Source organism: Neolamprologus multifasciatus, chromosome 3 (assembly GCF_963576455.1).
Source record: "Neolamprologus multifasciatus chromosome 3, fNeoMul1.2, whole genome shotgun sequence".
Lineage (NCBI taxonomy): Eukaryota > Metazoa > Chordata > Actinopteri > Cichliformes > Cichlidae > Neolamprologus > Neolamprologus multifasciatus.
Window position 1 is genome coordinate 17791864 of NC_140441.1, and position 24433 is coordinate 17816296.

General features: G+C 40.1%; 1 protein-coding gene across 1 annotated transcript in view; it reads right to left on the reverse strand.

The window, feature by feature from the left end:
- LOC146521812 (glucosidase 2 subunit beta-like) overlaps window positions 1-24433 on the reverse strand; it is a 164808-nt gene that overhangs the window by 66946 nt on the left and 73429 nt on the right. Inside the window, exon 10 of the mRNA XM_085141262.1 lies at window positions 20034-20103. Within this exon, the coding sequence (XP_084997388.1) occupies window positions 20034-20103 (70 nt within the window). The remainder of the gene's footprint in view (window positions 1-20033; window positions 20104-24433) is intronic.

Sequence of the window (24433 nt, forward strand, 5' to 3'; positions counted from 1 at the left end):
ATCATCTTGTACTGCCAGCCTCATGCCCGAGCTGCCTAAATCAATATTAAGACTTTTTGAGGTCCTGTGACCACCCTGGGTCTATCTTACTTGTTATCAGTACACATTTCAAAAGCCAGCATCTATCATATGTACATGGGGGGAATTATTTTTGAAACCCATCTGAATTTGTATGTTTGCTCACTTACAAAGGACTGACAAGTCGTTATTATGATATTGTCATAGAGAAAGAATAACCAAAACACACTACATACAAGTTATAAATTATTTTGCATGTCAATGAGTGAAATATGCACTTGATCCCCAAACAAAACATGACTTAGTACTTGGTGGAGAAACTCCTGTTTCGCAAGCACAGCAGTGAGATGTTTTTTGTAGTTGGTCTTTGAGGATTTTGGTCTACAGAAACTCTTTATCCTTCAGGTTTCTTGGCAGCAACTTAAAGCTTCAGCTCCCGCCACAGATTTCCTATAGGATTGAGGTTTGGAGATGGGCTAGGACACTCCATGACCTTCTTTAGTCACACCTTTGTTGCCTTTATGGTATGTTTTGGCTCACTGTCATGCTGGAAGACACATCCATGACCCATCTTCAGTGTTCTGGCTGAGGGAAGGAGGTTCTCGTCCAATATTTTAAAGTACATCCAACAGAAAAACAGCCCCAAAGCACAATGTTTCCACCTTCGTGCTTGAATTTGGGGATGCTGTTCTCTGGGTTATAGTCAGCATTTCTCTTTCTCCTAACACGTCGCCAAATAGCTTGATTTTGGTTTCATCTGACCACAGCACTTTCTCCCAAGCCTTCTCTGAATCACTTAAATGTTTAATAAAAAGCTTGATACAGGCCTTTATATTTTCTACTCTCCAATTTTATCAGTCTGTGTGAATTGTAGTGAACTGGCAAGAGTGGCACATGGTGTGGTCTTCTGCTGCTCTAGCCCATCCACTTCAAGGTTCAACATGTTGTGTGTTCAAAGATGCTCATCTTCATACGTTGGTTTTATCAAGTGGTGATTTGAGTTACTGTTGCCTTCCTATCGTCAACCTCTTACATTAACAAGGCGTTTTCATCCAGGGAACTGCTGCTCACTGAATATTTCCACTTTTACCGACCATTCTCTGTAACCATTATTTCTTCCCCACAGTGATGCTTTTCTTTTTTTTACCTAACGCATATACAAACAAGTCATAAAGATGATGTATTTTATGAAAGAAGGCCAGATAAAAGCCACATTCTGCACATGGTACACTTAGTGTGATAAATAATTAAATAAATAAAAAATCTGGGTGCTAAACCTACAGCGCTAACATGTTAGACTCCGAAAATAAGTCCACACAAACTGTTAAAATCCTTCATCAAGCTAAATCATAAACATTTTGCTTTCAAAACTACAATAGCTGGGCTCTTAGTCCCCAAGAGCTTACAGTGTTGATTAAAGAAGAGGTGATGCAACATGGTGGTAAACAGCTAGCATTAAATTTTAGCCAATTTAAAAAATAAAAAAAACACACACAAAAAAAAAAAACAATATAAGTTTTTGGTTGAAATATTACTTTTTTATATATTTCCAAATAAATGCTAGATTTCACTTATTTCCAAATCACTGCATTGTGTTTTTTTTTTAAATTTACATGTTTAAGAAACAGGGCTGCGTAAATCAGCCCTACAGCTACATCTTTTTTTTATCAGCCATTTCCTGTTGAAAGACAATTATGTTTATCCGAGCTTTGTGCATGTATTAAATCAACTGAATCAAATATGTAGCATGCTGAATGTTATTCAGACAAATAGGTTTTAGTTTGCACGCACAAAAAGAAAAACTTGCCTCTGCTCCAAGTTCTCATTTTTCTCTCATAACACAAAGGAAAAGAATGAGTTAGCGCGCTTGCTGAGCACACAAAAGTCAGGTGGCCAATCTGAGCGCAGATTGAAAGGGCAACAGAAGAAGGTGTGTGATTTATGCTTAATCCGAGCACTGTGTCTCATAAGGCTGTAACTGCACTTTCATTTCAGGGAGTAGTTTGTTAGCCACGAGGAGCCCTGTAAAAACCCCTGCTTGGTGCGATGATATAGTAGAGGTATGCGTTACTCGTGCTCAGCTTTGCAGGTAGACCTGCTTCACATTTCTACAAGGGCAGAATTAAAATGTGTTCCGCTGCAGAGGTCCTTCATGAGAGTTTTAATATATGTTTCACCTGCGTGACATATCAGGCGATAACGGGCTTTCCGTTGTTTACAACCAAATGTGATTTTTTTTTCCTGCCAGCAGTCTCGAGCTTTCAGGCACTCTTTCATAGGCACGTAAAAAGCATCACATTATAAATTCCCTGGTCTATTATTACCTTTGCTGTAATGACACATCCCACACAGCCGGTGCCAAGAGCTCCGCTTGGGAACAGGCCCAAGGCACTGTGTTACACCAGTTACACCTAAGTAACTGCATTGTAGTGATTGAAATTTGAAAACCTCGAGACCTCATTTTTCTTTTACTCTGTATGTCACACTCCTGTTCTATCTGTAGTTGCTCATTCACTGACTAGCGCTTACTCTATCTTGCTTTTTCTCTCTTTTTTTTACGCTGAGGACATGTAGAGTCACTCTGGGTTTGTCGCGGGGTTCAAAAGCGCACTAAGATTTATGAATTACAAACTAAAGACCGGAATTCTCAAGCGCACAATTGTCACAACAATAACACAAACCAACAAGAAAAAAATAAGTTGTAGTTTGGCCTTGAACAACATGCTACAAGGGGGCATAACTAGGAAACAAGTTCTTGTATGTGTTTAGAAAGGAAAGCAAAGGTAGCACTAGGATAGCCAATTAGCGACACAGGGTTTGTTGTTCATAAATAAAATGGAGCCACTGGTTCTGCAAAAGCATTTTAAATGCTGCCACAGCACACTGAATTTTTATTTCCCCTACCTCTGCCGCAGTGTCTAGTATCTCATTTCTCATTCACATGTAAGTACAATCGTGTTTTGAAACATAATGTCGGAGTGCTTCACTGTCCCATTGGCATAAGTGCAAACAGCCATGGTAAAATCTGAAGTAATGAAGCGATGCTTTGCAGGGGGAGTGGCGCTGCCCCCTCGATATGCAGCGCTCTGACAGACAACAGCGTAAACTACACAGATATGATTGACTTGTCTAATCCAATTACACGAAGAAAGCGCTGTTCATTTAAAGTGTACATTAAGCTCCAATTTGGAGACTGTTTTCTGATTAGCAGACTAATTGTTACGTCTTGTCGATTTGCGCTACCTAACGTGATCCCGGCGCTGTCAATCAAGGCCGCGACTTCTGGACTGTCAATCACCGCGAGCCCGACATGCAAATCGCACGGAAACACACCCTTCACGTAGACTCAGAGTGTCCAAGTCGGTGCATTGAGCTCGCTTACATTTGTTTATCCATAGTTGTATTTAACAGCCTTGACATTACCAAAATTGATTTCTTTCACAGCCTTGCATTTGTTTGAACATACAACGGCGATGACTCTGTAATCCCATTTTAATTAGAAAGATGTAGCAAGCATGCTAAGCTCACACGCTCTATTCCCTGCAGCGATGCCACACTGGCGAGGAATCAATCACCAAGGCACCGGTTGCCGGGGCAACAAACAGGGGGCTTCTTCACTACTGTCTAAGTGGTAAATGATTGCCAGTGTAACTCATTGGTGGATGTGAGGAGTTTTTATCTGTCTGTCTGCACCCCCCCCCCCACCCCCACCCCGCATATACAGCGAGTTAATTAAAAGCAGCCGACATGAAATACATTTAAATATGAGCAGGAATGAAACATACAATACAAATTGAATGCCCACGTCAAGGGGGTTTGAGGTTGGGTGTGGAGTGGGGGTGGGGTGGTAGCGGAAAGGCAATAGTGAAAAATGAATATGCAATGTGAGGGAGGTGTGAAATGAAGAAAAACACACACACACGTTCGAGGAGACTGGTGAATGGAGCAAGAGAGGGAGGGGTGCGAGGAGCCAGGTGACTCCAGAGCGTTTTCCGATTTTATGTCAGACTGTCGGTTTCAAAACTCTCGAACCAGGCACTGCTCACACTGTTTTTAGTTAATTTTCACCCTAACAGCCGTCAAGCTTTCCTTATAACTGTGCAGCTCATTCTTTGCTGTAGCACAGAGTTTACATATTTACTCGCAATGCTCTTAATAGGGTATTAAAATATCTGCATATGGATACTGTACTTTATACAACTATTTTATAGTATCGTATTGTGTGTTACAGGGTAGGGCTGATGTTTTCTGCCTTTCATTATAAAGATGAAAATCCAGTATATTGGTGTACACTAGCCAATATATCCAATATATAACATACCACTACAATATTGCAAGTATTCTAAGAAAATGCTTACAATACTTACTCAAAAACACAAAAAAAATGAAAATAATGTCACCGATTTTAGTCTTCCTGGCATTGGTACAGGAGTCTAAAACACAACTCTGAGTCAGTTGTTTGTTTACAGTAACACCTGTTCTGAAATTGCTAAATCTTGTCCCTGACTACTCCGATAATAATACAGAAGGTTGAAATCTAAATTAAATCTACACATTTTTCTGCAATAAAAGAAATAGCTCTAAACAAACCCATGAGTAACTAGTGAAAAATACAAACCTATAACAACTCTGGTGGCAGCTAGTAGTTTTGGATGTGGAAGCCACCTACTTTAGTGTATTACAAATACTCATGAAAATTAACATTTTTGAAATAGCAGGGAACAAGAGTGCTGGAAAAGTTGATATAGTACAACTCTGTTATTTCAACATTTCGACTTTTGTGGGAGCTTCATGCACAGCAGGGTTTGCATGGAGACTGAATAAATGTGAAGGCACCCACTGCTGCACAACTGCTTGTTTATACTCAGGTTCACAATGAGAAGTTTGCAAAACTAAAACTGATCATACTGACAAACCAACAGCACACCTTCCAAACTCTGTCTCTCATACATAAATTAGAGAGCAACCACTCTGCCACTATCTGCCATCTTTATAATTTAGCCGTATCATCTTATAATGAAAAACACACTGTACTGTATTATGCTTACATGACTCTGGCACATATATTCCATATAGCAACCCAATCAATTATCAATTAATTCTACATCATTAAAAGGAAACCAGTTGTAGTCATTTCTAACAAAACAGTACTTCTGGATCCTACTAGAGTAGCTATGCATGACTCACAGTTTAATATAACCCTACATGGGGAAAATACAGGGCCATCTACACATTACAGCCACAGGAGTTGTTTGAACCCCACGCCATGAAGCTGCCAGCACATTGTTTTTGAGTCACTATGCACCTCAGGACTCTGATACTTTCTATGGTCTGCCACTTCGTTGCCGTGGTTCCTAAATACTGCAATATTATCACTTACACCTGATCGTGGAATATCTAGGAATAAAGACATTTAATGAACTGATTTGTGTCCAATGTGGCATCCTATCACAGCACCACACTCGAATTCAGTGAGTTCTTCTTTACTGCATGGATAAGTGCTTGATTTTATACACCTGTGCAATGGGACTGAAAAGCAAGGGTCCGTGACAGCGGGTAGCTCCGCATGTTTGATTTGGCAGATTTTTTACACCGGATGCCCTTCCTGACACAGCTGGGGCTCTTTCGCTTGCTAGCCGACTGTATAAACCACGACATTACGGAGCCCCGGCAATGGGACTGTAAACATCTGAATTCAAAGATAAAGAGGTACACTATATACAGTATATTAACTCATGTCCATATAGTGTGTCCTATAGTGTGCAGCTGCTCAGCCTCTGTCTGTAATTAGCCATGTTGCTATCCTTAAGCCAGCTTTCTTCTGACTGGTTGCTGCTCTAAAACTTGAGGTTTGAAAACCAGCTGGGTGGAGCTGCTGTGCTCACAGTCAGAGGAGTTGGCCTGAGATGACCATTAATAAGGATTTCTGTTCTCAGTGTTAGAAAACACTGTCTGAAACAGTGTTATTATAGTACACTCTGAAGTCTGAGCTCATAAGGATTATTGGCAGACACTCTGAAGTCATTATTTAACATTGTGACAGTATATAATGCAGAGATGTAGAAGATGGGAAAGAATGATGGTCCCGATTTCAATCAAATTGGAAATTTTTTATCTAACTTAATGGGTTTGTACAAAGGATGCAGTAAACGGTTAGTTCCACCTAATGTTTTTTCTTTTGGAAACAGAAAACAAGCGTTGCCTGTGCCTAATCCTGCCAGTGAAAATAACATCATTTTGCAGCACTTGGGGTGCCCTGGACTAAGCAATGGCTCTCCATCAAGCGCTTTAGAAACAGAGCACAGATCACATTGGCCTGACAATAAAATGGTGTACACACCAGCAAACTCAGGTTGTCCATCTGGCAGCAGGCGCTGCCTGTCTATCCACTGGGATCATTCCTTCCTACTCTTCTGCCTCCCACCACTGTCTCTCCAATTAAAAGTTACACATCAGCCTCAAGTCTGAGCCAGACTTCCAGATGGTTGGAATGATAGAGCAAGCTTTTTCTTCTGTTGCATTGTCAGCGGAGAAATCAGTTACCTGTGTGTCTATTTTCCAAAAGTGCTGTGCAGTTGGGTGGTTGGCGGCTGCTTTGGGAATTGAGCCGAGTTCTCATGCTTAGTTAAATCTCCAAACTGTGCTCTGTACTTTCAGACACAGAAGCTCGGAGCTGAGTGAGGAACTGCAGATTTCAAATGCTAATGCTGAGCCACATTTTGTTCCCTTTTAGGTTAGATGAGACTGTTTGTTTTTCAGTTTTGCTTTCACCGTTTCTCCTGACATTAAAAGGGACACCGAGACTTTTGTTGAAATGTAAAGAAATGCCAATTACAGCTCTGCATTCTGACATAATAGGTTGCAATTTAAGTTGCACTCCCAGCATACGGTGAAGCAAACGTTTCTCTATGATCGGCTGGAGTGAGAACGCTGAATATCACAAGCACTCATCCGACAGTCTCCATTTATTTTCTAGCTAGCTTTCAGACGATGATGTACATTAAGCTGTCAGCGACCAAATACCGCAGATATATGCCATGATAGGCGCATGACTTTTGTTTTTTTTAACCATTACTGCATCCACCGTTTGTTATCTCGCACGTGTTTTAAACGCAGTTGACAAGTAAATCCCACGGCTCAGTATTTGTGCTGCCTCCTTGTGAAAATCTTCCTGTGTATGAACAACAAGCACATCTCTTACGACCGCAAGACTGCAGCCCTCACAAAACACAGAACCTTACTTAAACAACTGAGAACTTAATCATAGCAAGCACAGGTAGAGCAAAGTCAGCACAAAGGAGAATACGCCATGCTGGTATGGTCAGCATCTTCTCAGTGTATTCATACCAAAGCCAGCAGAGCAGCATCAGTTCCAACTGCATCCTGCAGCTCACACAATCCAGTGTGGGAGACAACTTATGGTTTTTGTGTATCATTAACAGGCTGGCAGCCACCTGTCTTCATGATGTGCTATGCTTGGATTTTTTAATTCCTCAATAACTGAGTTTTGTTCCAATATCATCTGACAGGCACGTCTAATGAATAACAGATCCCGCCAACAGCCCAGTTTTTTAAAGCAACATGGGACTTTAGATGAAATCCATCCAACGGTTTCTTGAACTGTTTTACAGTCGGCTGGTGCCAGGATACATTGTAACAGAACTTGAAAGCCTCACGCAGTCAAGTTGAATATCACTGTGGTAGATCAGAAGAAAACAGAAGAAGATGGTTGTGTATATATCCAATAGGTAATTTCAGTTTTAATTTCTCCTTTTTCGAAAGGAGCCAATTCAGTTGGTTTAAGCTTCTGACCAGGATCCCTCCTGGTGAGGTGAGGTGTTCCGGGCAGGTGGAGGCCTCTCAGCTGGGAACGCCTCTGTGTTTCCTCGGATAAGCTGGAAGAGATGGATGGGGAGAGAGGTCTAGGGTTCTCTGCTTAGACTGTTGCCTCAGTGACTTGGCCCCAGATAAGCAGAAGAAAATGGATGGATGGAATTTCAGTTTTAAAATAGAGAACATAAACTTTTATTAAGGTCTGCATATAAGCCTGTTTTAAGTCAATTTTCATGCAAAATGTAAAATTAGTTTAATTCCTTCAAACAACACTCACACCTAAGACTGCTAGTCTGCTGGGGAGAAGCTGATTACAAACAGGAAGCTAAATGAAAAACCTCCTTGTGATTGCTTTGGTTGATAGCAGGTTGCTGTGGTTGCCCGTTGTTTGCATTGAGAACGTGGGGCTGTTCGATATAACGATATATTTCGGATCACGATATAAAAACGTCTATCGTTTCATTTTACGCTATTGTTTGTTTTGTGGTGTCGCAAAATAAACCGTTTACAGCAATATTTTTCATCATTTTGATAGTCACTCTAGAATTTCTTAAAGTTCTCTCTTTCTCTTATATTTAATATAACCACACTACGGACAGACAACCGACTGTTTTTATGCCTTGTCGTTAGCAACAACGACGGAAAAATACGTTGCGTGGCTCCACCGTAAACTTGTTTATTTTCCACATAAACCTTTCGCAATAAAGCTTCAGATGCTGTTGAGATTTTTCAAAATAAACGGAATCGAGTGAACTAGTATGCAGAGTGTTTACGGACGAGAAGCTAAAAAGAGCTGTCAGGTGCTAAAAAATAAACCTTAGAACAGGCTTTTTCCCCGCATCACGCCATGTAATAAATACAAAGAAAATTGCGGCCGTTTCAACTTATGTAACACTTGGCTCCAGGTACACAAAGCCCAGCTGAAAACACTTCACGCAAGTTGAGCTGCCCAAGATTCACAGAATTTACAGAAGAAGTAAACTTTTGGTGATATACATCGTTGTCGGGACAATAATTGGCTTATATCGGGATATGAGATTTTGGTCATATTGCACAGCCCTAGGAGGATGCTAACTTCTCTACAATTGCTTGTTAGCTAGACTGAGCAGCAGTGAAACCTGAAAAGGTGTGATGCAAACTGGAAGCAACATGGTCACTTTGGCACAAAAGAAAGCCTGTTGTTGTTGTTTCATGTTCAAGTTGGGCAATTCATATAATGATGTGACATCATGAATGAAAAGGTGCCTTCCAATGCAATGCTTTTGCTGACTGAGCTAAACAGATCATCAAAACCCAACAAAGAAACAGACGTCAGTTATACAGCAACAAAATCTTCCAGAAATAATAGGAAGTAAGGTCACATGATAATTAAAAATGTGTATCGTTTCATCTTTGCCAGATTTTCAGAGTACAAATCAATACAAGCCACCACGCTGGCATTCAGCAGGGTCACCACTCAATGATCTATTTGTGTCTTCTTCTGTCTCCTCCGTCAAGCTCATTACCAGCAAAATGTGGGCTGAGGGTGAACTGTGTGGCTGAGCCTCAAGTATGTGCCCCTAATAAGTGCTAAAGCAGTGTGGTGGGCAGTGGGGGAGAATGCAAGGTGATAATTGAGAGCACAACAGTCACTTACAATATGTGCACCCTTTGTTTTAAATGTAGCATGCATTTCAGGCATCCATAGTAACAGTAAGTACTACATGCATATATACATACATACATAATTAAATTACCAGTACTGCTAATTGAAGGTAGCTGTGGCATAAACCTTACATTTGGTGGTGGACTAATACGTTTTATATATAAACTAAACCTTACCAGATTACCAGACCTTGACAGATTTCTAAACATATTTCAACACAATGTTGAGCAGAAATGCTGACAGCCAGAAACGAGGAAAAACCAAAAACTATGTTACAATTTCATATAAACCACACGTACAAAGATACTGGGAACCCATCTCAATTGAACAAATCAATATAACAATGTAACAACCTCAATTATATCTTGCACATGGGGAGACGAGACCGTTTTGGAGGGAGATAATCTTGACTGAATAGATCAAAGTGAAGGGAGTAAATTGAGTCCATAAAGGTTTGACATGAGTTTGCGTGCATCTGAAATCTCAATTACACTACTTTATTAAATTGATCTTTCAGTAAACCCTTCCCTTATAGAAGTGCCTAATAATAGCTAAGCAACGACGGCAAGTATGTCTCAGTTTGGTTACTTAATTTAGTGCATTTTCATTTAGTCCACTGTGACCTTACTTGTGTAGTGCATATGTTTGGAAAGGTAGCACTGTCTCAAACTGAACACAGCGATTGGGGCACTTAATAAAAGAGACATTTATAATGAATGACTGTGCTTGTATTGCTGGCTACTGCAATTTGCGAACATTTGCAACATGTTGTGATTTGGAACAAACATATTAACTTAAATGCATAACAACTGAATCACTTCACATCATAGTCAATATGAGGTTTCAACTGCAAATCTGCTACTGCTAGCTAGCTAGTGCTGATGACGTACTGTCCTGAAATTAGATAAATGAAATAGTCTGATGGTTCCTCTTTTTCTGTTGCATGTACAACACGGTGAACAGAACAGAAGTGTTTAGCTCTCAAATTTTTTGCCTGCATCCAGGTGCTCTTATAGCACTCAATGTAGCCGTACCTGAGAGTGAAACGAGTGCACTAAAAATAGCAAATGTAAGTATGGATGCATGCAATCTGATAATCTACAGCAGGGGTGTCGAACTCCAGGCCTCGAGGGCCAGTGTCCTGCCGGTTTTAGATAGCACCCTGGGTCAACACACCTGAATCAAATGATTAGTCCATTACCAGGCTTCTGGAGAACTTCAATACATGTTGAGGAGGTAATTTAGCCATTTAAATCAGCTGTGTTGGATCAAGGGCACATCTAAAACCTGCAGGACACTGGCCCTCAAGGCCTGGAGTTTGACACCTGTGATCTACAGTAATGACAATATTTAAACTGAAATGCATGTATATTGTTTAAAAGTATCTTCTTAACCTGCCTTTCCGGAAAAAAAGCACAAAATTATAAGAAAATGATCACGCAATGTATTTATCTGCTCTATTATAAAATGCTGTCATTAGCATATTCAGTTATCTGCCCTCCTTAGGCACTTGCAGTCCCCAAACAGAACTGCAATGCTGTTAATAGTAATAAGCTTTTTTCCTCTGTTCTTCTGTTGCTCTGTGATCGTTCAAAATTGTACTGAAAACTGAAGAAAATGATTTCAGACAAACAAAAATATATATAAATTTATCTAAGCTTAGCAAAAAGACACACAATACCAAATCGAGGTAATCGCTGCTACCAAATCAAATCATTTCATACTCCAAATAATGAACTGCCACTTTTAAATTACGGGTATTTACAGTACTTTTCTCCCAGAATAGCAAAGACCCTTTGTTGTGCCAGCGAACAAGGGAGGTCAAAACAAAGCCATTTATCTCTGTTGAGTTGGAAATTAACTTCTGCCTCCAAGCAATTCGACCTAGTAAGAACCCTGTTATGCTGCTGACCTCTCGGGCAATGTGCGAGTGTGTGCGTGTGGCAAAAATAGCACGGTGGTGGATGTATAACTTCAGCCGATTAATATTGTTGACATGACACAACCGAGAAACAACGAAACGATCTTTTAGTCATTCAAACTGCAGGATGAAGAAGGGACATGAATAGCATGTAAAATATGAAGGTATAGCTGCTTGCTTACAACTCAGACAATAAAAATGTGTCGCAGGACTTCCTGTATCAAAAAATGAAGCGAATGGGCGACAGTAGCAGTGTGGCGCTCACTAACTGTGTACACACGTATGTAAAATGCATATTTGCACAGCAATATCTATTTACACATTACATAACCATGATATACTGTGCATATAAGAGGAAAGTGCTGCTTCTAAAGATATCCCTGAGAAGCCTAGACAGCACTTCTTGCTGGAAAAAAAAAATCAATAAAGCATGTCTGTGGTTTTGTGTTGAGGCTTTAAAAATTGCAAGAAACTAAAAACTCTTTTATAAATCAGAAAATTATAATAAAAAAAATACACATGGGGACTGCCCACTCACAATTTTCTGAATTACTTGTAGAAGATACGCACAAGGATTTCTGCTCATCTAAGTTTAAGAGAAGGCAGATAAGCCTCTGGATTCTCTGTTCAACACCTGATTATATTTCTCGGTCTTTTCTCTCCCTTTTTTTTCAGCAAGTTCTTCATAGTTCACAGGCACACGTGTAAAAATCCCTGAAGGTGTAGCCAATCTGATCTAATACCCTAAGACTCAGAAGTGCACATGTCTTAAAAAGACTAAAGTTCTTCTTCTGGGATTGATTAAACCCCTAAAATCTCAGCTGTGTCTCTAAATTCTATACTAGTGCTATTCCCATAAAAATAATGCCTATGCACAGATCTATGATTGTGCCGGCAGCCCTCGTTCTCTTACTGACAGGTTTAGCAGCCACGAGGAAGGAGACATATGATTGTCCACACTGTTACGATGTGTGCATTTACTGCTTAATTTGTAAACCAAGAGGTCAAGTACCAGAGAAGGTGCTCTGGATTAGTTGGGAAACTTTCAGCTAGAGTATCTTAATGAGTTCCCGTCAACACGTTGGAGCAGAGGAGGAGCAAAAGACACAGACGAGGTGAAACAGAGAGCAGAGGACAGCAGCAAAACTTCATGAGGAGTCGCACACTGAGCTGAAACAAAACAGGTGGGCCATCGACCAATCAGAGAGGTTTAGTCAACAAATCAAAGCGTCCCAAAACTGATCCCAGTGGATCCATTGGCATGTGAGTGTGTGCATACAATAAATGATGTGCTACATAAGCATCAGTCCATTAGATTACATAAACCAGCGGTCTCCAACCCCCGGGTCTCCAACCCCCGGGCCACCAGTCCGTGAGTCGTTCGGTACCGGGCTCAGGTGTGAAATTAATGGTTTTCAGGGTTTTTATTGTTATTTTTTTCATCGTTTTTATTGTTAAATCTTATTTTTCTTGGTACCGGTACTAGTTTTATTTTGCTGTATTTATCCGCAACACCTTAAAGGCCGGTCCGTGAAAATATTGTCAGACATAAACCGGTCCATGGCGCAAAAAAGGTTAGGGACCGCTGACATAAACAACATGAAACATCCTGTGGTTTATGTAAAATGTTAAAGGATTTTGCACATCCATTGTCTCTGATACAGCTCTCATTTCTCAACGTCAAAGTCAAAACAACCTGGAAATATAACTACAAAGTTCGACAAGAAAAACTTGCATACTGTGGCTTTAAGATATCACCAGTTGTGGTGGCTTTTGTCTGCTCATCCACTGTACAGCTCCGCAAGCCTGAAGAGATCAATTTTCTGAGCTCTGCTCCCTTTTCTGTGGCCTCAGAGATTCTGTTATAGGGGATAATTGTTGTCTCCCATACATTCATACTAGCTGTAGGGACCTATGTGGAAAAGTACATGAAATGCAGTGCAGAAAAATCAATACAACCATGCTAATTGGACTCTCAGCAGGGAGGGAGCAAATGGCTGCGACTCGCACCCATTTCTACAATCCAGCGATGATGAAGAGCCAAATTGCATGTGACACATTAGACAGTGTACTGCTTAGTTACCAATAAAAAAATAAAGTGTTTTAAGATTTAACTGCTTCCCATCTTAGCGTCAGATCAAAAAAAGCGCTCACGCAGTATTCCCATTGTAAATGAACAAATTCAAAAAACAACCTATTCTACTTTTCTATTCTACGCCGGCGTTTAGACAGACCGTCTGCTTCCTTACTTTGTTATATTAATATAGCAACACAGCATATAACCTACTTATCGAAACGCTCTCAGTTTGAAACCCCCTGGAATACGTCCGCACCTTGTTATTATGCTAAACATGTGATGTCCTACCAATGAATTACATAAAACAAACAAATCCCCTAAGAACAGAAAATTAAATGGATAAATATGTCTCGGTGATAGGAGACATGGCTGTAACCGAGAACATAATGAAAACAATGGCGGCGCATTGCAAAAGCAAATGTAAGATGCTAATTAAATCCCCTGAGTAGGTTGTGAAAGCGTCTAAATGACGCATAGTTTACCATCCAACGGGCATTAGTTTAACTATCGGTATTATTGTAATACATCTGTGCTATGTTTTAATCTCTAATAGTAGAGCCAGGACAAATATTTGAGGTTTGGCCACAAATGACAAAGCAATAACATTTTCTTGAATATCCGACTTTATTAAAAAGTTTCTTCTTGATAAAAATAGTCAAATATATCACCTGTTTAAGCTCAGCCCCCCCTAAAGCCCCCGGTTGTGGTATTTATTGTAAAAAAAACAAATCTGGTGCCATTTTCTGGAAGGTTGCCAAGCATAGCACACTCACAGAAGAGGCCAGCTACTATTACTACGGCTCAAAACAGATGCTGGATTTGTTTTTCTTCTGTTCTGTTGCAATGAATTTGGTAGATTTGGAGGAATTTGTAAAACGGGTTTAAAAACATGACTGACTCATAGATTTATGGCCTTTAGTTATTCTCATATTCAGCTTTAATTAGGCAAAAGTACATTTTTGTAACATCGCTCACAGAGATCAGTGGTTTGTGGAGGGTTTTTGTCCCGGGTAGAAACGGTAAATAATGGCCTGGTTTGGAGAAAAGCACTTAATGAATATATTAATACACCTGTGATAAAAGTCGAAAATGTTTAAAATTTAAAATGACTGAATTCAAGAATTTATGACCAAATCATCGGTCGCACACTAAAATTGAGAAATTAATCAAGTATAATGTTCAACCACCAAAACAAATTTAGAAATTCAACAAATAACTGTGATTTGACATCATAATAAAAAACATTTTTTCTCCTTTTCTATAAGTTAACAACAGTAACAATATTTTAGCAATAAAACTATCATTTTGTTTAAAGAGCGTGGACATACTGGTGGGTTAACCGTTACAGAAACAGATATTAGTCATTACTAATTTAGGTCAACAGTGGCTCAAAGCTTACATTGGGTGGTGATCTAATGGATTTGTTAAGCACTGTAAATATCTAAAACAGCAGAACTGTAAAAAATTGTAAAAATCTTGATGTACCTCAAATCAAACAGTAATCAAGGTTATATGTGACCATATGCCAGCTTATAGTTCCCAGTATTCTCGCCTATAGATACAGAACAACACTATGTACTCTATGTAACTCTATGTATTTCCTAATAAAACTTGGGAAATGATGGTAACCTCAGTATTTTGAGTTTATGTTGTATATGTCACAGAGCAGAATGCACATATTCAGTTCCTCTGTAAACAAGCCAGCCTCACCAGAACACATTTAATGGTTTTAGCAGCTATGAAAGAACCAAGAAATCGCCCGACATCCCTAATTTTCTAAATCTAAAGAAAACCGGTAAAACGACTGGCTGTTGGCTGCCTTTGTGCATCCATTGTATGTTGGCGTCTGTGGTTCGGATTGTTTCTCTCGCTCTCTTTCAGACTCTGAATCAGCAGGTCCCTTCGGTAAACAAGGCAGAGTGATTGTTGGATTTGCATATTCCTGAATAAATTATATTTCATTTCTGAGATAAGCGGTGCACTACTGTTTGGTAGCTTTTCCTCCTCCTTCTCTTCTGCCTCCTCTCTACGCCATTCACGCTTGCTGCCACGAATTAACCCTGATCATGAGGGACCGTGGCGAGTAAGAAAGTGCTGCTCAAAATTCATGTTTTCGGCGGAAGGAAAATCATGCCATTGGCCCCCGGTGGGGCCCAGACTGCCAACTACGTGTATGGTTAATCAGGGCTGATAATGATTCATGCCCATGTCTGCCACCAAGGAGAAGGATGGGAGCCACGCTTAGTGGTGTGAGATGGGGCTAGAAAGCCAGGGAGGAGAGGAGGTGGAGATTAAAGAGGCTGAAGCTACAGTTGGAGATGGAGGTGGAGAAGAGAAATGGGAAGATAAGGACAGTAGTGGAGAGGAGGCGGCTCCCAAAGACGAGTCCGTGAAGGAAGGCAACGAAGGAATGCAAAAGAAGTCTAATCCGCCGGATTAGGCTGTTTAATGTGGGAGCAAATCACTATTTCATGTGTGTGTGTGTGTGTGTATGTATGCAACCAGACCAGCATATGGACATGTGTGCATATCCACAAAACTGTGTCTAATGGGCCTGGGTGAATGAGGTTCTTCATATGAACACATCTACAGACTGTAACCCGTTTTTAATTACAGCCCTGGCATGCTGAAGAAGCGACCACGAGGGAAGAAAATAAAGAAACCTTCCATTAAACCACATGTAGGTCCAACACCCCCCCCAATCCGTTCAGCTGATGGCTGCTTTTTTATTTCTCCCCCTAATTCCTCTCACTTCCTTGGGAGAATTGGGCTGGTGGTATTTTGGCTGTGAAAAGGAAACCATCGGACGGCAGGAGCATGAATATTCCAAATGACTAATGTTGCACATGCTTATTTTTGACATATCTGGCTTCCGCAGGGAAATAAAACACTTCTAATGCAGGGGGACCATCTGTTATCTGTTGCTGGTGTTTCAGAGCAGGCGGATTCAGTGCTCGCTCTTGTACGTGCGCACACACACACATTAAGGATACACACAGGCATGCAGGAACGCGGGCAGACAGATCGACATGTTCTCACGCAGCGGGAGATGTGTCGTACGTAGCCGGTACGCGCACACACACACGTACTAACAGCAGAATCCGTCGGGAGCATGCACAACAGACGTGCTCTAAACTCCTATACAAATTGAACACTCCTTTTTTCCCCCCTTTTTTCTTTCATTCAGTGTGTTTGTCAAATGCACTGTAAATCATGGGGTGTAGGTGACTGGGAATGCACACAATTTGTATACTGGCCATAAATACTCTGGCCTGTCTCTTCTCTGCAGCTGGAGCAGGATAATATGCTGGCAGTGTAAAGGGGGGGGGGGGGGGGGATAGACTAGATGCACTAGATTCTCTCTTAGATTGGTTTGAAACTGTGGTCAAAGTAATAGTTGCAAGAGGTATAGTAAACAAAGCTCTTGCATGCATGGATTACCTGTTTGTTATTTTCAGAAAATAGCTTCTGGGAGTGCCATAATACCCCTGTTCAGGCAATAAGGCGTTCTGGATAGCTAGATTTGCCTCAACAATATGTGATGTGTTTGAAAAGAGTCCACAGCACAGCTAACAGTGCAAAGATTTTAGATAAAGTGCAAAATAACCACTGAAATAATTAAATTGCATCACAGATATTGTTAAAGGTAACCTGGATTTTTTATTTAAATAAAATAAATATGTTACATACAGCAACATAATATATAAATGCATACATATTCTATACTGTATATAAATGATGGCAGGACCCACATTGCTGTCACCTATTTATCTGTCCTGTTGGGGGCGCTGTGTAAGACACTCAGACCTATGCTATGATTGTTTTGTTTTTTGAAACCATATTGGAGTCCATGCTGTTATCACATAACGCCTCTTAGCTTTATTAACAAGATGCACCACACAGACACCTGCTAATTAGTGTGAAGATATTAATTAAATTTAAACTAAAATTTCACTCCTGTGCAGGCTGTTAGTAGAATTAACCACAAGTTTATTTTAAATTGGTAGAACAAAAAGATGTTTGCAGGATGGGTTCGCAAAGCGCAATTATGTCATAGACACAGGCAATATTAACTACATCATTACCAGACATTATCTGGGCTTCCTTATTAGTAACTCATCTATACTACAAGCCTCTGAAACTGATCACTTCCTTCTTTGTATACAAAGACGTGACAGAGAGAGTGTTATTCTCCATATATGAAGCTTTGTGGAGTTACTGCTTACAGTCCACTAAATACCCTGACGTAAATGAAGGCTTTGTATTGTCTGCGATCGCTGCTGTTGTGTGCTCCTCGTTGTTTGCAGTGTTTGACATAAACCTGATAAATATTGGGGGCTTAGTTCTGACGCTATTTGGACTTCCACACCTGGTTCAGCTTTAGAAGGATTTTAATTGGCTGTGCATCACTGCTGTAATGTTACACTCTCACCCCTGGTGGAAGTTTGCGATTGGTGATCCCGCGTTTTTGTGTTTTGTCTGATTAAAATCCTGTTGAAGGTTTGTGTGCTCCTATCGAGCTGTTATGAAGTTGACAATTAGATACAGACAGCACAACTCTTTTTTTTCTACCAGGGCACAAACATCCTGACTTCTGCTCTGAAGTCGGCAATTTTAACAAGAGCGTCAAGAGTGGGAGTTGACTCATTTTTGGAGCCGACTTTAAGTGCCTGTTTTTTATTTTTGGCACTTCCACATCGGCCTCATTTAGCCACAGATTCTATCACCATTTATAAAACGTACCAATCGTGACGTTTTCGGCTGCAGACATAGACCGATTTCGGTTAAAGCTACTGAAATGCCTACACACATTTGGCTTCCAAGCAAATCACAACCAAACAGAAAAAAAAATATATTTTTGTCTTTGAAGAATGTGGTTATTATGAATTTTCCAGAGCACACCATGATCTTTTTTAAATGCTTAGTTTTTAAATGTACTTTAACAAGTGTGTAACGCTGTAAAAACAAGTGCAAAGTGCAGGCTTTTATTATATGCACTGTTGAAACACATTTTAATATACTTGACATAAATTTGAGCATAATTACTTTATTTATGTGGCTACAGTAGATGTGTATTATTCATCTCATTGTTTAGGCAATTTATTTTAATGTTTAGTCAAAAAAATAATATTTTTTTAACCCTAGGACACTATCGCCGCGTGATTTTCACCCGAGCAAATATATTTGATTTTCAATATGTTGTGTTTGTCTGTGTCATGGGTCCTTGTGTAGCTTCAGCATTGTCTTTGACATCTTTGAAGGTGTAGGTGTTTCCCCAACCCAAAGCCCACTTTCTCCTACAGACGTGTTCGGGTGATTTTTACCCGGCAATAGTGATAGAGGGTGAAGTAGGTTTTGGGTGGATAGTGTTAGTGTATAAAATCAGGTGATCTTGCCGCATCTCAAGTCCTGATCTGTAGCGTGCTTGACATCCCTACCGCAGCACGCTTGCAGGTGGCAGGACCATTGGCAGCAGAAAGCAGTCGCCCCTTAGGGAGGTGCGCTGACTGCCCTGCAGGATTGGACAGGAAGTGTGTCCACGCCATTACTACCCTGCGTCTATTTACTGCATGTAAGGAATAGGTAAGTAAGAGTGGTCCTGGAATGTGCATGTTATACTTATATAGTTCAGTGATTATGACAAAATATCACAAAGTGGTGGTTTCCAGGGGAATTCATATGATGAAAAAAATATTTTAGTCAACTGGTCATTTTTACACACCAAAAAGTGCAATTTTTATGTTTCTCTCTCCTGCAGCTGTTCGTGTGTCGAGGAGACTGTGCTCAAATGTCCCAGGAATGGGTGGACCAAAGACCAACTTTCCAGTGTCATTGTTTTTTTGTTTAGGATTTTTTTTTATTGTCGAATTCCTAATATTTCAGTAATTTTGGAGCATTTTTTAGGCCCCCGATGACACTTCTTCTTCATTTTGTTAGACATGGCACAGTTGAAAATAAAAGAAACTCCAATTTGTCATGTGTTGTCAGATTTTGATATATTTTGATGCCAAGTACTTTTTGGGTATATTATATTGGGTAAAAATCACCCGGCGTTAGTAATGGTGTTACTATTTATAGCGATAGTGTTCTAGGGTTAAATGAATGCTTATTCAGGTCAGTTTTATTTTGGCTTATTTGTAAGTGATCCAGTCGTCTGAAAAGTGTCTCCTCTCCGTTAGTCGAGCCCTTTTTACCATGAACAAGTATCTATGATTGCACCTTAATTTCAGGGAAGCTGTGCAAATCCTCTAAACACAATGCAATTACACACACCCTGTAGTTGATCCATTGTGGATACATTGTTAAAATAGTATCGCATTAATTAAAATAGGCCAACAAACCTGTCAGCTCTTGTGTGGAGGGTAAAAATCTAACAGAAAAAGAGATTAATGTATTCTGAGAAATCAACTCATAAGCATGTGCAGCACTGAGAGGCTTGGTACGAACATTATCTTGTGGCGAATCTTTAAAAGAGGGGTTTTAAATTGTGAGGGGAGGGGGTGAGGTCACTAGAGCAGTGGTAAGGTTTAATAACTCACCTTTGTCAGCTGCCTTTAAGTGAGGATCTTCACTGGAAAGACTGCCAGGAGCACCCTGCGTGTCTTTGATCTACAAGCACATAATGGAAGCAGAGAGGGGAGAGAAAACAAGGTCAAAGATCTGCACACTTGTGAGACCTTGGGTATCACCTGCGTTAATGTATAAAGCGACAACAAAGGCGCCCGTGGATGTGTGCGTGTGTGAGTGTGTAAGACATGAGAAGTAATTTTTTTTTTCTTTTTTTAAGATCATTTCAACTCAGGTCCATGACTCTAATATACACCTCCCACCAGAGAGAGGAGACACTTGATGTTTTAAAATACACGGTTCCTCTCTGTGCTCAAAGAGGCTCCCGGGAGCCTCTGAAAGACAGTTTAATGATGAAAGATAACATGTCTGGATGCAAGTGTTCGCTTTCAGATCGCAGAGGAAAACCAGGAAAAAGCCAAAACAATTTTGGGTCTTTAATTTTCTTTTAAAAGATGCCACATTTATTTCTAAAGATTCAAACCGCGTTGAGGAGCCTCACCTCACGCAAGGTAGGTGTAGATACAGTAATTGCCTAATCCCTCCCAGAATAAATATTTTTGGAGTATTAAGCTGTGGCAGCAAAACATATGAAAAATATGAAATCTCAAAATATTTATGTTTATCTGTAGCTGGGAATCTACCTGAGGTTAGGAAATGTGGATTATTTCAGTCCAGCTGTATTCTGTTGTTGATGCTTGTAGGCATTCTGTATTAAAAAGAACATTTTGCAAAACATGCACTCTTTCTGGAGCTATCATGATGTTGAGGAGGACTAAATATGACAAGATTCCCACATATGGGACGGAGGAAATATAGGTCTGATTTGATGACTTGTCGCATGCTGCATGCTGTCACATTTTTTTCTTTCACTGGAAACCAGACTGTAAACTCAACTGTGCGAGTGAGAGGCGTTGCCAAATGCAATGTGACTCACCACCTCTGAGGAGAACAAAAACCTGCTTAAGATCACTGTGACATCGCATGCAGTGTTTGCAGTTCTGAATATTTTTGACAGATTGGACTGAATACAAATGTGAAAATTGTCATGCAAGAAAGGGAAAAAAAGAAAAAACCTTAAGAGAACATGTCACTGAGTAACTCTGTTTGACAAGCATTTTAAAGAAACAACACACAACGTTACTCCCATGAAGCTTTGTGAGCTCAGGTTCTGAAATCTTCAAATCTGCGAGGGAATTTGTACTGAACCTATTTGATTGAAATTATGCTATTTTATGTGTTAGAAATCAGCAGGGATAGCATAAAGCAGGATCCACAGACGTAGGAACCTGTATTTTGAAGCCTTGATAACAGCTTTCATCCCACTGCCAAAAGTGACCATATTCTGAGAATATGTTGGAGTGCTAAATTATTTGCTAATGCTTGTGACCTTGGTTAACAAGGTATGGCTTAAGACATAGATCCCTGCTTATTGCATTTCAGCTACTCCTTTCTTACCACAGCAGATAGCTCCACATGTTTGATTTAGCAGACTTTTACACAGACACCCTTCCCAAAAGAAGGTTTGGAATTGAACCAGCAGCCTTTCACTTGCCAAGATTAAGTGTTAGCTACTACACCACAGCAAGTGACTGCATTTAAAGAATTTTCCAAAGAGGACATTTATTAAAAAAGGGAAAAAATACAATAGACACTATAGACACAAACATCAATGAGCAACACTTGCACTGGTTAGCAATGTGTTAGCACAATTAGCACTGTAGCTTCACTGTCGCTAGCAGGTTCTGGGTTTGAACCTTCTGACTGGCAGGGCCTTTCTGCGTGGAGTTTGCATGTTCTCCCCTGCACGGGTTTAGTCTGGCATAGCTAAAGCCCCGCCCTCACAGTCCAGTCCAAGCACATGCATATTAGGCTAACTGCTAATTGTGCTATGATGTCAACTATGATGACAACTCGTTAGCTAATGAGTGTGCCGTTTCACACCACAGATAATCCTTCATTCAATCAAGCCTTCAATCCTTCAAACAACTTTTCGATTAAATGACCTGACATGATCGACCGATTTCATAAACTCAGCGGGTTTGTGTCAACTCAGAAAGCAGTTTCACCATCGACTTCTATAGGACCGGAAGTATTTTTGTAACCACAGCTATCACCATCTGGTGGCCTTTAGAAAGAATTCAGGGAGGATTTTAGACACTTCTGCATTAGCATCTATGGACAATATGGACCCATTCCCTGACGCTAATCTTAATAAGCAGTCAACAAACCTGAAAACAGATGGATTAAAACCATTTATTCTACCTTGCTATAATTTGGGCATTTTATCGTGCATTTTCAGAGTCAGCCTCTAGTACCTTTTCGATGAACTGCAGTTCTGGTCACACATTTCCTTCTTTTTTAAGCCTCTGAGCTGTCAAACCGTGAACATACAAATGCCAGTACAAAAGGAAAAATACAAAAAACGAACCTATAGAAATGATAAAAAAAAAAACACAAGGTCAGCCAAGTAGTAGCTCACCCAACTCACCATGAAATGACAAACGCAACACTGATGTTGAGCACACTTTGAAGATCCATTAGGTAACCATTGTGTGCACATTTGATTAAAGTCTGACCAATAACTGTGAACTTTGGACGGACAGGTCGATGGATGGACCAGTCATTTGACTGGATGTGCTAAAAACCCCCAATCTACAAATCCCAATGAAGTGCATCGGTGTTTCAAGGACACAGGAGCTGATGCATTTATTATCAACACATTTACAGCTCACTAAACAGGTTACTCATTAAAGTTTTCTCATTATGCTAACAGAAAACTCAAACTCATAATTCAAGCACTATTATGTTGTTTTTAGTTGCATACAAATGCAATTTCTAAAGAGTAACAGTTGAAAACACAAACTAGCTGCTTTAAATTATTAATTCTTCTTCGTTCACCTTTTTTCACTCCCTGTGTGTTTATGCACCACTCTGCATTTAATTATGAATTATTATTAATCTCTTGGTCTCTCCCAGAGCGTGTCTTTTGTCCTGTCTCCCTCCCCTCACCACTAACCTGTCTCAGCAGATGTCTGCCCCTCCCAGAGCCTGGTTCTGCCGGAGGTTTCTTCCTGTTGAAAGGAAGTTTTTCCTTCCTACTGTCACCAAATACTTGCTCATATGGGTCGTCTGACTGTTTCAGTTTTCTCTGTATTATTGTAGGGTCTTAATGCCTTAAGGTGACTGCTGTTGTGATTTGGTGTTATCTAAATAAATTGGAATTTAATTTTTTAAAATGGTTCAGTATACAAAAAGTGGGGAGAGCTTAAATTTTAGAATCGCAATACAAAACATGTTGGCTAGTTATCACAATTAAATATTATGTAGGGACAAAAATAATTGATGCTAGCTTGCTAATATGCAGTATGCAATGTAAATAACATAACATACTGTGCTAGTCAGTAACTTGGTCTAGATGACCAGTGAATATATCCATGTATGCTTTATTTTTATTGAATATATAAAATATATTTCAATCCTTTATCCTTTTTTCATTCATTTAAAACTCCAGCTAGTATTGCGGAGTTATAAATAGATACAGTATCTTCGTGACAATGGTCAAGGTTCGCCTAACCACAAAGACCTCAACAAGACAAGCTTCCTGCACGTAATGTGGTACTACCACAGGCAGAAATGATGGAAGCATCACTTCAAGTGCAGTCTTCTCATTCTACCTATCTCTTCACATCCACATCATTCTCCAGTTGTTTGTGTCTGAGAGTGAGACACTGGCAGAGTAAAGCCTTCAAGCAGCCAAATACGCTGCTCTCAGAAATCAGCCGGCACAAGAAAACAGAGGCTTGCTCTTGAAAACTGTCTGCCTTTGAAGGATCTTTATTCTCCGCTCCCCAGCTGCTGGAGATGCGTGTAACTGCTTAGACATACAATGGGTGCATCGCGGGTATTTGTCCACGGAGAGCTGGGCCCAGTAAATGAAAAGAGGGGCACACATACCCAGGAAGCAGCTAATTAATTGACAAGCAGATATTTCGGAATTTATAATCATCAAACAGACTTCATTTTGTTCCCCCACCACCATCCTCGCCAACCCGTTATCCCAGGCGACTTACTTAAGAGACTTATCTTATAAATACAGCCCTAATCAAAATAAATGACTAAAAGCTCTGAGGGAGTTGAAGGCTATACACATTTACATCAGAGGAACTGATGCAATTTAAACAGCCGCCTCAGCACCGCTGAGTTAGGTTCAAATCACAGAGAATTCTAACTTATGTAATACTTCCACCGTTTTTCTTTTCTTTTCTTTTTTTTGGTTGTTGTTGTTGCTCAGTTTGGCAGACCTATATTCATGACAGCCAACTAGGAGAGACAGAGCCTCCCTCTATGTGTGTGTTACACTGAATTCCCA